The sequence below is a fragment of the Apus apus genome, chromosome 7 (assembly GCF_020740795.1).
Source record: "Apus apus isolate bApuApu2 chromosome 7, bApuApu2.pri.cur, whole genome shotgun sequence".
Taxonomy (NCBI): Eukaryota; Metazoa; Chordata; class Aves; order Apodiformes; family Apodidae; genus Apus; species Apus apus.
The window spans coordinates 6,752,062-6,765,850 of NC_067288.1; the positions used below are offsets into that span (position 1 = coordinate 6,752,062).

Sequence of the window (13,789 nt, forward strand, 5' to 3'; positions counted from 1 at the left end):
TTTTAAAAGAGCATGGGATTTTAAAAGGTGGAATTTTGTTTGTTTAGTTCTAAAGCCCTAATTTTCTCCAAGAAGCAGATTTTGCTAGCACAGTTTATTAAGGCTGGTCAAAAAAAAAAAGCACAATAATTTGTTGTTTTATCCTTAGATAAAAATAAGATGCAGGAGTTTTTTTGGGATTTTTTTTTTCTTGGTTGACAGACTGAAGTCTTCACTTTCAAAGTCAAAGTCTTAAAATTCAATTGAGCTTTTGCCGTGACCTGGCACTTGAGGACCTGAGTATCTCATGTCCCCACCTTTCCTTTTGAGGTGCATCTCCCAGGACAGACATCCCTCATTTACATTCTCAGTTTCCCATTTTGTGGGCAGAAGAGGAAGCCTGAGTGCATCTGGGGAGATGGTCTGGCCTCAGAGTATGGCCTGTGAAATACCAGAATTCAATTTCTCCTGTGATGTTTTCTGACCAGCTGTAATTTGTTCATATGAAATTTTCTGGGCCCTTATTTTGCATCTTTCCTGACTTGTCCAGTGTTACTAATTTCAGTGGGACTTCTCAATGTGCTAATCAGCAGGAAGAGGGGCAGCAGAACTGGACTTCAAATGATCAAGGACAGCTGCATTTGAGAAGCTTAATCCTTTGCTCCCTTGCATCTGCACCTCTCTTATTAACAGCTCATGTTTTTCCAGTTGAGTGGAAGAGGGCTACTGTGGGTCTGGAAAATTATACCTGTGTTGATTTACAAAGCAAATATGTTCTATAGGGGAAATCTGTGGTGTTAAATGCTAAAAGGATTTTATCATGAAAGCTGCTAAGCTTTGTAGTTCTAGATTTGTTTGCAACAACCTATTCAATGTATCATTAAATACTAACCTTCCTAGAACAAAAAGGATACGGGTAAGTTTAGTATTCCAGAATAACTGTAAATTCTAATTTTTATATTTTATCTGCTGTGTAGCTAGATTTCCTTCCCTGAAATCAATAGATTTGCTCTAGATTTATGGTAGTAGCTGAAATTCAAGTCTTATGCTCAGTCTTTCACACTTGATGTCATTTTTCAGACACAAAGCAACAGATTATTGGTAACATCTTCCATTTATTACCTGTCCTGTCGCTGGAGTATTGCTGTCCTATCGTGTATTGAAGGTGCTTAACTTCTATTGCTTTGATGTGAATTCTGTGTTCAGTCATGGGCAAGAGAGGATCTATTTACCAGAAACTCTGAACAACTGATATGAAAACTTTAATTCTCTTTCCTTTTCCTTATCACGTGCTGCCGCAGGTTTGTTGCAGTCCATAATTGTCCTTTTTTATGTGTCACGTTAGGGACCAAGCCGAAACTTGCTGCTCAATGGGAAATCATACCCAACAAAAGTCCGATTAATTCGTGGTGGATCCATGCCTCCAGTCAAAAGGAGGAGGATGAACTGGATTGATGCACCAGATGATGTTTTTTACATGGCCACTGAAGAAACCAGGTAAGAAATTTGGCCTTTGCAGAGGATGTAAGGGGAGGTGTTTTGGTTTGTGTTCCGTTTGCTGCTGGTTTTATGGTTAGACAGGGATCTCTTCAGCAGATCTATTGCTACAAACTGAATGCAGACACCACTGCTGGTTTTTAGGTGGATAAAAGCTGTGTTATACCTAATTGTATCTGCTGTGGCTAGTCGTGCATTTGCACTCCAGAGAAAGCAGATTTGCTTTCTTCCAGAGCAGTTCCTGCAAGAGGCAGAGGTAGGGAGTTCACCTTGTTCAGACCCATAAATGTCTTTGAAGTGTCTCAGTAACAGAAGAGTGGCCTTCTGGCATGCAGGTGATGCTGAGGAACACAGAGCTCTGCAGGGCCTCTTGCATGCTGAAGTCTCTTGTATTCCATCTAAGAATGTCTCCTGTGTGTCTGAGTACTGAGACCTGCAAGTGACACAGAGGGTTTCTGGGGCCTGAGTTGCATTGTTTCTTTGGTGCTTTATTTTTGCCACCAGTAGTGGTGAGATGCAGCCTGGCAGTGTCTATCTTCCTCCTTTGGTTGTATTGCTTCTGATAGTCCTTCTTGTTAGTCTGCCCACAGGATAAAAATAATAAAAGAAACTTTTCTTGCATGAGTTTCACTTGAAACTCTGTTTACAGGCTGCTGGCAGAGCAATAGAAGCTGTGTGGTCTGATCCCTAAAGCAAAGCTTTTGTGTGTGTGTTCCCAGGGCTGTTATTCCTAGGAAGGGAGGACTGCTGGGTGCAGTCAGTAGGGTAGAGACACGTGCTTGTGTGGTTTCCTCTCAAGAACTTGATGCCTCTCTCCTGGGTAGCCTTGCAGGAGGTCAGGGCAAAGCTGCCTTGCTTTTCAGCCCTCTCAGCAAGCAGAAGTGCTCTCTGGCATATGACTGTGTCTGAAGCCTAGACTTAACAACACTTTCTGAGCACTTACAAGTGACCAAGGAGGCCAGGAGTTTGGAGTAATTAATCCCTTCTGTTACTACTAAATTTGGTGCTACTCTTGAGTATTCATTTGTTCAGCAAGAAGTGCACAGAGTCCTGACATCCCCAACCTCCTCCTTAGCCTGCACAGCATTTCAAGTGTCAAGTGACTATTCTGTGGACTTAGTATCAAAGATGGGCTTCACAGACAAACAGACTGGTAACGTTTGAGTTACTAACCACCGACCTATTGGATGATCAGATTTCAGTGCAGGAAGCCCCCCCATTAGAACTCAGAAGAAATATTAAATTAATTTCCTTGTCAGACTTTTTCCTTTCATGCAGCTGTGTATTTCTCAGCAGCTTGTGTCTTAACCTTGTGTTTCCCGTCTCTCTCTCTGTTCCTGGAACATGCTGTGAAAGTAAGCAGTGTATGATTGCATAATTGAAACTAAAGTGAGAGAAGTATTTAATTTTCAAGAAAGGCTGTAAAGAGATACTGGGATCCTTTTACAGACATTGGGCTCTGGCAAATTCATCTGCCATTGGGGATGCAGGATAATTCTCTGATTCAGTCCTTAGATGCTCAAGGCTTGTATCATAATCCTGCGTCTACAGAACACTTGACATGTGTACCATCCAATCCTCAAGGAATACCTCAGGTCCATGGTAGTACTACTACAAGGTCCTGCCCCTTGATCTGTGCAGAGCAGTGAGAAACGTGCTCTAAGGGCACAGAATCGTCTCCTCACAGAGAACCACTGACCGAGGCAGGGAAGATCAGTCCCACAGCAACCGGCACATCTCTTAATGCAGAAATCTTAGTGCAGTGATAGACATCAGCTCAGTAAGACCTTATCTCTTCCATTTAACAAAAAAAAAAGAACGGGTTTCTTTGTCTGGCAGCCTTGCTGCTTAGCTGACTGACGAGTGCTGAAAAGAGATGTTTGGCAGCCTGCTGAAAAGCAGGGAAGCCTGAGCGATGTCGCATTGTGAGCGGCACGGGTTTTCTGTCGGGCATTTCACCTCGAACTTTTCCCTGAACCATCTGCTGCATTCCAGTGTCAAGAATGTAAGACTTGTTTGTGAGCTCTGAAACAATTTAAGCTTTGTGTTGGCTCCATAGCAATCAATCTAGCAGCAATATCTGCATATCATCCTCCAGCTGAGGGTCAGGCTGTGTTTTCAGTCACAGAAAGTAGTTTTCCTCAAGTTTTACACCCCCTCCTCCTCCTCCTTTTGTGTTGCACTGTTGGGAACAGTGCTAGAAAACTGGATAGCTTTGGGGGAGCAGTTTGAAAAGTTGGTGGATTGAAAGGAATAAGCTTTTGAATTCAAGCCTCACAGTAAGGAACTGGGCATTTATAATTTATGCAAGTGGAGGCAGCGAGTGACCTGATCAGAATCTAGAGCTGCTATGAGATGTGTTTCTGATGGCAGTGTGTCTAATTGAGCACATGCAGACACTGTAAGAAGCTCTGCTGGCTAAAAGTAGATCAAGTTCAGCTAAGTGAGTCTTGGAAAAATCATCACATCAAGGTTTTTTTCTCCTCACCACCACTTTTCCACCTTGTTCTCTCTTCTCCCTGCACTGTGTGTGGCCTTTCAACTTTAGAAGGCACTGGAGAAATGGGGACACAGAGCAAACAAAGGACATCTCTCTGTGTGTGTGCCTGCTCTATGTAGCAGGCTTGTTGTGCTCAGTGGGCAAAAAAAGCAAGTGAAGAGTTGACCAAATCTCACCAGAGTCAATTCAAAATCTTCAGCTGCAGTTGTTGGTTTGTCAGTGCTGGTGATGCAAAGGGTGGATTTTATGTGGGGGGCAGTATTTTGACCAGCTTCTTCTATAAGTGTGTCTTGGTGTCTTGTCTTTTTTTTTTTCCCTTTTTTTTTTTCCTCTTTTTCTTTTTTAAATGAAAAAGTTATCTTTGGGAGACAGATGATTGAGTTGAGGGCTGTAACGGTGAATTAAAAAATCGTTAAGGTAGGAGCCTGCAAGGGCAGGCAGTGCTTCCTTATCAGACCCTCCTTGTTGCCCCAGTTCCTGGCTGTGCATAATGGGTACTGGTGCACAGCTCCTGTGAATATTTATCACTTCCCTTCCCAATCTTTTTATGCCTTTGACCACCACAACATCCTCTGGAAATTAATTCCTCATTTTAATTACATAGCACATTTTTCATTGTTGCTGGTTTTTTCTCTACTTTTTTTAGGATACTCTTAGCTCTAAGCCTGGTATTGACAAAAACTAACAAGTAATCATTCTGTATTGCCTCTTTCTACCTCATTTTGCTAATTTCAAGACTTCAGTGTGTCCTCTCTCCATTCTCTCTCTCTTTTGCTTTCTCTTCGTATTGGAAACAGCTTCCTGCATCTGATAAGATTTGTTGCTAGTCTTGTAACACACAGAGAAACTCCTAACAAACGCTAGACATGAATATTACTCTCTTCTAGATTGAGTACATGCAGGAGAAATGAGAGCAGGAGATACCCTGTTGGTGTTCCCAGTGGATGGGGGGAAGGCTCCAGTATTGATTCATGGGTTAGTAGATGTCATGGAGCTCCCCTGCAGCAGCTCAGCCTGGAAGCGTGGCACCGCAGGAGACCAAATGTTGCTGGCTTGTGCTGTGACGGGTTTCTTTTGAAGAGGCAGCTGTGTGCACCTGCTCGGGGCAGGGGGAGCTCTGTGAGAGATGGATTAATAGGCAGGGAATTGACCAGCATTGCCAGAAGAGGTTTGATTGTAAACTTGTCTTTGTAAATTCCCATAAAGCTGCCTGCAGCACGTCCAACTGATGTGTCTACGTGCATCAAAATAAATCAGTGGTATGGAAGCTGGCAGTCCTAACTGTTTCACATGTTGTATTTGCAGCACTAGACCCTGGTCCTCCAATGCTGGACCAGAATGCCTTCTGCTCTGCAGGGGGAGGATTCTGGAACAGAGAATGCAATTTCCTCTCTATTGGTGTGTTTATAAATCAGAAAACAAAAGTTCCCTGGGGAGGACATGGCTGAAATAAACAGCATCAGCCCATCAGTGAGCAGCCTCTACGTGTGCAGGCCTGGCTTCACTTGGAGAATTCAAGAAGCCTGCAGTGCCTGAGTGTCTGGTCTCTGTAATCAGCTCCTTTCTTCCTTACTGTCTGCAGGAAGATCCGCAAGCTGCTTTCCTCCTCTGAAGCCAAGCGAGCCGCCAGACGCCCTTACAAGCCCATTATCCTCCGGCCCATCCAGGCAGTGCAGCTGCGCCAGCCCATGAACGACGAACCCATCATCATCGAGGATTAACGCGCGGAGCAGCCCTGCGGATGATGGTCGATCTGCCTGAAAGAATCTCTCCTCCAATCTGTACTTGAGTTTCTATGGCTACAGCGTGGAACTAACTGTTGAAGAGGGGGAACTTTTGAGGAACTGTTTTGCATCTTTTAAACCCTTAAAAGGAACTCAGCCCTGCTCTGAGCCTCTGACCACAGACTGCTCTCTCTCGCGCGCGTGCTCTCTCCTTCTCTCTCCTTTTTTTTTTTTTCATTCATTTTGTTTGGTTTTTTTGTTGTTTATTTTTTTAATTTTTGGTAGCCTCTTTTCCCCTTTGCTTCTACCCCTTTTGTAGACAGGGGGAGGGAAAGTAAGTTTAACTTATTAAGAGAATGTGGACTAGTACTTTTTAGCTTTGTTTCCTCTTCTGATGTACGAAGAGCTAGAACCCTTCATTTTGTGAGCTCTCGTTGCAAAGCTGTTTTTATGAGGCTGTTGTTGTAAGGTTTTTATTTTCCTTTTCTTTATTTTTTTTTTTAATTTTGTGGACGGTGCCATTTTTAATTTCATTTATGTTATTTCTTTTGTAGATACATTTCCAACCTTTTAACTGATATTTGGAAATAGGAGCTGAAAGCCAGCCACAGGTTCAGCCAGTTTTCTTTGGTCCTGTCCCTTATGTTTTTTGGATCATTTTGCACGGCTAGTTGTGCTCATGCACAAGACAGGAACAACTCAGGCTGAGAAAGGAGTGAGCTAAGAACTTAAGAACTTTGCAGAACATTACACTAAAGTTGTATGCAGTGGAGGCCAGGCTACCAGAATTAGTTGTCCTTACTCTAGTTGATCCCTGGGAGATCTGGCCTGTGGCATTTTTCCCAGTAACCAGCAGTCTGCGTGCTGCCTTCTCTCTGACATCTGGAATCCTACCTGCTGTTATACCACCACGACCCAGCAGTAGGCCCAGCAGTCCAGCAAGTGTAATGAATTGCTTTGCTCTGGCTCCAAGAGTCAAGTACACCAATGCCCAGGGACATTTTGCTTAGAACTCTGAACCTGTTTGTGCATCAGTGTTTTTGGACACAACTCTCCCAGGATGAGACCTGGTTTCTCTTTAATTGCGTTACTGTATGTTTCCCATTTTGAAGGGAATTTAAATTGGAACTGGGTTTTCATTTGAACACGTTGTATCTGAACTTAAGTGTTTTTTTCCCCCTTGACATTTCTTGTGTTTGAGGTTTCTTGCATCTCTTGAACTTCTTATGTATTTGCAAGTCTGTATAATTTCTTTTTCATATGTCTTCTCATTGCAGTGCATTTGCTGAATGCCCTGCTCTGTTTTGAAAGGATGTAAACTATCATTTGCAACTTGTGCTGATCTGTACATGTACCTGCCTCAAGCAGACACAGCATGTAATAACCCCCAAGTCATTCCATATGTGTCAGCGGTGAGATGAGCCAAAGTTGTATTTGGGTTATCACAGTCCAGCCGTGATTCTGTGCAACTCTGCTAACCCGCCGGGTTAGGCAGAAAGGAATCCCCACAAAATGAAAACAATTCAGTTAACTTTACTTAATAAACCTGGAAAGTGAGCTTTTGTGAAACATCTGCTTTTTGTCTCTTCTGAAAGATCAGCCAAGGCCCTTGCTCAGGGTGCCATCTGGCTGGCACACACACCCCTGCGCTCCCTCCTTCCCATCCCAGGGCTGCATCCTGCTCTCAAGTGTTTGCATAACTGTGGCGTGTCCCTGTGCTGCCAGTGCCCTTGTGTTGTACAGAGTCACTCATAGTTTGGTTCCCCTCGTGCAGTTTAAACATCTCTAACACTTCAGCCTGTGATTCCCTCCCTCCTCCTCCTCCTCAACGCGGCAGCAGATGCAGCGCCCAAGCTCTGAATGAGCCTTTTGTCTGTGGTGGCTCCTGCATCCTGCTGATCTGTGGCATGATGCTGGCATGTGGCAGAGTGAGATCCCTGGAGGTTACAGCTGAACTCACTGACATTTAAGTGCTTCATTTCCACATCCACTCCTTACTGGGCTAAGCAAAGTGGGCTCAACATTTGGTATCATTTGCTGCCTGGGGGTGGTAAGCTTTACTCTGTGAGGAGTTACGCAACTTAGCAAATGTTCTAAGTGCATCCTGTACTGCTGGTCACGTTTTCCTATCCATAACTTAAAAGCAGGAGGGGACAGCCATTCCTGAGGGATGTGCTACAGGGGAAAAGCAATAAGCTTACTGGGTAGAAAGACTGCAGAATGCTTGCAAGGGTGCAGGGCTGTGCCAAAGACCTTTGGCAATTCTACTTTTTTTCCATCAATCTGTAGGAATAACCCTGCGTACGGAAGAAACAGACTGCAGGAAGGGTCTTAACACTTTCCCTCTGTGAGAGAAAGGTCTCACAGGGATTTCTTCCTGTTGCAAAATGAGATCTGTGTCCGAATTGGCTTCAGCCCCTCTGCAGTGGGATCCAGAGCTGATGCCTCTGCCAGGGTGTCTCGGGGAACTCTGAAACCCTGGGTGCCAAGGGAGGTGCCCCTGGGTTACTGGTGCGACTATTGGTGAGACTTGAGAGAAGCTGTTGGGGCTGCAGGAAGAGCTCAGAATAACCACGCGGGGGTGCCAGCCCTGCAGTTTCCAGCAATTTAAAAGCTTTCTTGGAGCAGCTCCAGGGATTACTCTGGGAAGAAGTCCAGGGAAGTAGAGAATATCCTGTGCTGCCCTGACTTTGAAGGATCCCTTCATGTCCTTGAGTATGGACATCGTTTTCTGGCGTGTGGTAGCAGACTTCACTCCCTTGTGTTTTGCTGGCTTATGTACCAGCATGAGAGGAGGGTTTGAATGATGCCTTCAGCCACCTCTCACCTGCTAAGCCTGAGCTGTCACTCTTAAACCAGCTGCTGTCACTAAGCCTCTCCTACACCAACCTCTCTTCCGTATTCACAGTCATATGCCAATGTGCTGTTGCCACAGGGATTGCCTTTGATAATTCCCCCTCCTCCTGTAGAAGCTGGTCAATAAACAAAAGGGATGTCCCATTTTCACTGTCCCTTCCACCCACTGCTTCCTCCACCTCCTGAGGAGCCCTTGAGATTGTAGGGGACAAATTCTGATGGGAGTCGTGGTGGGAGAAACGGGTGCCTGGGTGCGTTACCTCCATGGTGCAGAGCCTGGCATTGGATATACTCGCCCACCTGGAGCAGGTAATTTCTACCATGTATCTCCAGTCCATAATAAGTTTGGCCACATGGATTTTTATATTTTTTCCCTTAGCTGTGTGTCCCTGGCATCCCCACCCTTCACATGCTTTTCTGCCTTGCAGAGGTGGGAGCAGACATGTCACAGGCTCAGCTCTGATCCCTTGGAGAAGGCTGTGCTTCCTGCTCATGTGGATGGAGCACACCAGCCTCCAGGAGTCACTAGGATGCTTAGATTTTTACAGGCTTAAAGTAGCAGGGAGCTGGTCGGGAAGGTATTTTAAAAACAAAACAAAAATCCAAACATTCCTACAATACTTCATGACAAAATGTTTTTGTTAGGGGTTTGGGTGGGTTGTTTTGGGTTTTTTTTTTTGTTAACTTTGGAATTTTGTTTAGTGGTTGTTTGTTGGGTTTTTCTACTTTACATTTTACCAGCTTGTCAGTAGCAACTCCCTGTGATCTCTGTAACACGCTGTCTGCAACAGCACTGTTGAAACAGTGCAGGGAAAAAAAGCAAAGCATGACCAAAACTAACAGTTCTGAAACTCGCATTCCTGCTGGGGGAGGTGGGCTGTAACCGGGACACTACCGGAGAGTTGTAAAGCAAAATACACACTGAAATTTCCTTTGAAATGGAAATTTGGAGCCTATGCCAGCTCTGCTGCTTGCTCTGGCTCTTGGTGTGAGTGTTACACAAGCCAGACCTTGGGAAGCCTGAGAGTCACTTTCGGATGGTCAGTTTGCGTCATGGTGGAGCCATTTTCCACTGCCAAAGAGGGGACAGTTAACCTGCTGAAGTGATGGCAGGGGCACATGATGGTGTGCAGAGTAGTGGGGGGTGTGCAAGCCTGGGGGATTTCTGGGAGGACCAGAAATAAAACCTTCTAGCAGATTTTGGCTGGGAGTGGAAGAAGGGAGAGTTCTGATACAGTTATAGAAACTCAACCCTGTGTCTCTTCCATTTTTCTTACTCCTTCAAGGGGGTACAGGCTTAAAAACTTTAAAGACTGGCAGCAGTGTTAAGAGGGAGAAAGGAGAGAATGCTGCAGAAGGGCAAGCCCTGGCATGACAGTCCTCTCTAGCTGGCAAGCATTTGGCTGGTTGTTTTTTCTTTCTTGTAGATGTGCTATTTAGTCAGTGCTTTTCTAGGAGAGCCTATAAGAGCCAAAAGTTATGGGATCTGCTGTGATCCTCACCTTCAGGATACAAATGTGTCTTGAGCAGGTGTGGTCTTTGCTGCCATCCCTGAGGGAGGAGGCTGGCATGTCCCCCGTGTCTGCTCTGCCCTCCCCATTCTTCCTGGGGGCTGAGCAGAAGAGTTTTGCCCTGCACAGCTAACTTTGAAACCTGGTGAAAGACATGGCCTCTGATGCTCACATTTCACCCATGCAGGCTCTCAGGAGGGGGAAGCCATCTGGAAAAAAGGCACACAGTAAATTCAGATGAGCTGCAGGGCCAGGAGCTGGTCCCCATCTCCTCAGCCTGGAAGAAACTCAGGCAAGGTCAAGGCTGAAGCACACTTGATTTCTACCCTGGGCTTTGAGAGTTTATTCACCACATTTCTGGAACAAGTGTGAGTAACATAAATTCAGCATCTTTCTGCAGACAGCTTCCTCCACTCCTGGCTGCATGGGGACTCCACCTGGACCCAGTGCTCCACAGGATGCTGGCAGAGTCACAGCGAGCAGATTTACAGGTCCTCACCAGAGGGTTTCAGCCAGGGACACTTGTTTGGAGATTTTCTATCCAAGTGGTTCCAGCAGGAGTGGGTTTGTTCCCTGCTGCCTGCATCCTGCCTGCCCTTGTGTAGGACTGAAGCGTGTGGATGTGGAGCCAGGCTGGGCAAGTCTACGTGCTTGTTTCCCTGCATCCCAGCACAGTCCCCATAATGTCTGGTGGGGACTATGAGCAAACGCATCCTAGTGGGTGGATCTTCCCTGTCATGCTCCTGAAGAAGATGGTGCAGCTAAAGGGGACGTGAGGACATTGCAGCACCAGCAATGCACTGAGTTACATGTGTCCAGCCTTGTCCCTCCCTAGGAGCTCACCAACAGCTGTGTCCTGGAGGTGCTGTGCACATGGGGCACAGGCAACACACAAACTGTGCACACTGATCCTGTCCTCACGCTGGCCCCCAAAACCATGTGGCACGAGGGCCAGCCTGACCTCTGGCTCAGGGTGTTTGGGAAGAGCCACGTGGTTGGCAAGAGCTTAATGACAAACCGTCCTGCAGGACCTTGCAGAGCCAGGAGCTGAACTTTGCCACCAAAGCCTGGCTCTGAGCACACCCTTTCCTTCCCCTGGAAAAGCCAGGACAGAGCCACTGGCGCCAGCTGCCCTCCCCGTGGCATCCTCACTGCATCTGGGGCTGGCTGCAGCCCCACCATGGTGCTTGGCTCCACTGGGGGTTTGAGAGCCCTGCTTGCCTCTCTCCAGCTGTTTTGCTGCCTTTTTGTGGTTAGAGCACCACTCTTCAGGTGCCTGCATCCCGCCCCACACCTGCTCCTTGGAGGTTCACATGCATCCTTAGTATTTACCTGCAGCCTGCTGGGATGCTCACCAGCCCTGGGCAGGCTGGAAGGTACAGCCCCTTGGGAAGGGGACACAGGGATGATGGGGACATCTATTCCTGCTTGCAAGGACAAGTGGGATGTCCGTAAACCCATTTATCGCAGGCGTGACTCTGCTATCTGCCCTGCCTGATAACAGCAGGGGCTCGGATGCCTTTTAAAGGAGAGCAGTGACAAGTGGGTATTCAGAGCTCTAGATAGCAGGTGCCAGGACCAGGCAGTGATGGGCCAAGCTCTAGCCAGTGGCATGTGCTGCCTGATGAGACCCAGTTCCTGCCAACCCCTCGGCACGCTCCATCTCCCAGTCTCTTGCTAATCCTTCCTAAGCCCCTGGGCTCCCCTTTCTGAGCCATGTGCTTATCCCACAGCCAGTGGCAGCGAGGCTGGGTACCTGGCATGTGTGGGCTGTGCCCCCATCCCAGTGCTCCTTGTGCTGGGGAGTAGGTTTCCCCCACTGCAGGCAGGATGCTGCCCTGCTCGCTCCTGCACAGCCTGGCCTTGGGCAGCCACAGGAACATGGCGGGGCTGGATCTGGGCTGTCAGGCACTGCACATCTAGGAGGGCCATGCAGAAAAAAATTAAAAAGTAAATGTTTCACCTGGCTTTGTGAAAGGCTCCTCTGTCTCATCCCTGAGCACCCACTGGGAGCAGCTCTGAGACCATGGATGGAGCCTGACCAATTTTTGCCATGAAGTTCCTGCCAAATGGCAAAGACTGAGGAAAAACATGGGTAGAGCTGGGGTAGCTGGTGGTTGTCACAGTCTGCAGCAGTAGCTGGCTGCTCTGCCATTTGTCACCGTGAGCATCTGGGGATGTGGGAGCTTTAGGGGTGACAGGAAGCCCCTGTGTGGCACCCTGGTGGGACCCTGACATGGGGGACAGAAGGAGCCAGGCACATGGGTGCACACAATGTGCCAGTGAGGGTCTGCAGGGCCATGAAGAGATCTCTGTCCTCTGGGTGAACCCAGCCAGCAGTGGGGATTTTTATTTATTGGGTATTTTCTCCTCCAGACTCTTCTTGCCCTGTAACAAATCCAGCTGATCCTAGGAGCCAGAAAACATGAGACACACAAGCAGAAGTGAGAAGAGGAAGGCTTTTCAGCCTTGGCTTCCCCATCTAAACGGCTCCATCTGGGTAAATTTTTGTGGTATTTGCATCTGAAGGAAGAAGAAAGAGCCGAAGGGAGTCAGCACGGGGAGAGGGAGAGGTGAGCCAAAGGAGAGACAGCCCGGGGAAAGTTATTCATTTATTCCTTACTTTCTCTTAATCTCCCTGCAAAACTCTCTGGTTGACCTGCCCTAGGATGAGGTCCCAAACAGCCTCACACCTTCTGAAGGCTCCTGGTGGTGCCTACTCCTGTGTAATGACCAGAGCATGTTCAGAAAACAGCCCCCCACACACACGTCTTGCAGCCCCTTTTGGGTCTGGGGGCAGTTGCTGCTGCCAAGGGGATGCCCAGGTGTGCTGGCACCAGCCTTAGGATCGGGGCTTGCTGCGGTCTCAGTCCAACATGGCAAAGGGAATGCTGCAGGGATGTGGCTTCTGCTCCTCTCCGTGCAGCATCCCTGCGAGAAGGGGCTGGGTTAAAATGCCCCATTTTTCCAAGGAGAGGGATGCTGGGCTGCTGGGAGCTCTGTAAAGTCCACCCTGTGCCCCCACGTGAGTAATTACAGCCACAGCCAGATCAGGGAAGATCAGACACCAGCTCCCGGGCTGCCGGGCCGGGATGCCAGCTGGCTGCGCGGCTCAGGGAAGCCCGAGGCAGCGCGGGGCCCGGCGCCATTGGAGGAAAGTGGGTCATCCAGGGGCGGGGGGGTAACAGCGGGGGGGACGGTCCCCTCGGTGGGGACACTCCCGGCCGCTGCTGCAAGGGGCACTGCCTGCCCCAGAAATCCCCTCTGGATGCTGAAAAGCAGTTTTGGCTGCCAGGGAAACTCCGGCTCAGCCCACTGGCAGGGATTGAGCCCCAAATTTCTGATGTGAAATGCACTGTCTGCTAAAAATTACCCACCGGGCTGGTCCACCAGCTTGCTCCTCCTGGTCCTGGTGCAGTGGCAGGTATGTTCCTTGCCTGGGTATGAATGCAGCTGTCCAGGAATGTGGCACAGCAAGGTCAGGGATGTCCCCTGTGTGCCACCATGCCCCTGCATGCACCCTCCATCCCCCCCCGCGGCAGCCGGCTGTCCCGGGGGAGCACTGTGATGTTTGGCATCAGGCATCCTGGCTCCAGAGAAGCTGAGCCATCCCTGCTTGCTCAGCCATTGCCACTCGAGTCACCCGTCCTGCTGTCCCTGTGGCCCCAGCACAGCACAGCCACTGGTGCAGGAGTATGCCAAGCCTAAGCCAGGCAGATTAG

General features: G+C 48.1%; 1 protein-coding gene across 3 annotated transcripts in view; it reads left to right on the forward strand.

Moving 5' to 3' along the window:
- MTA1 (metastasis associated 1) overlaps nucleotides 1-7,269 on the forward strand; it is a 240,216-nt gene extending 232,947 nt beyond the window's left edge. For 2 of the 3 annotated variants that reach the window (XM_051625266.1, XM_051625265.1), the window contains 2 exons: nucleotides 1,325-1,476; nucleotides 5,559-7,269. In XM_051625266.1, coding sequence (XP_051481226.1) covers nucleotides 1,325-1,476; nucleotides 5,559-5,697 — 291 coding nt within the window. In that variant the 3' untranslated portion in view covers nucleotides 5,698-7,269. The remainder of the gene's footprint in view (nucleotides 1-1,324; nucleotides 1,477-5,558) is intronic. The other variant, XM_051625267.1, reaches the window with a different exon arrangement.
- Nucleotides 7,270-13,789: the final 6,520 nt, after the last annotated feature.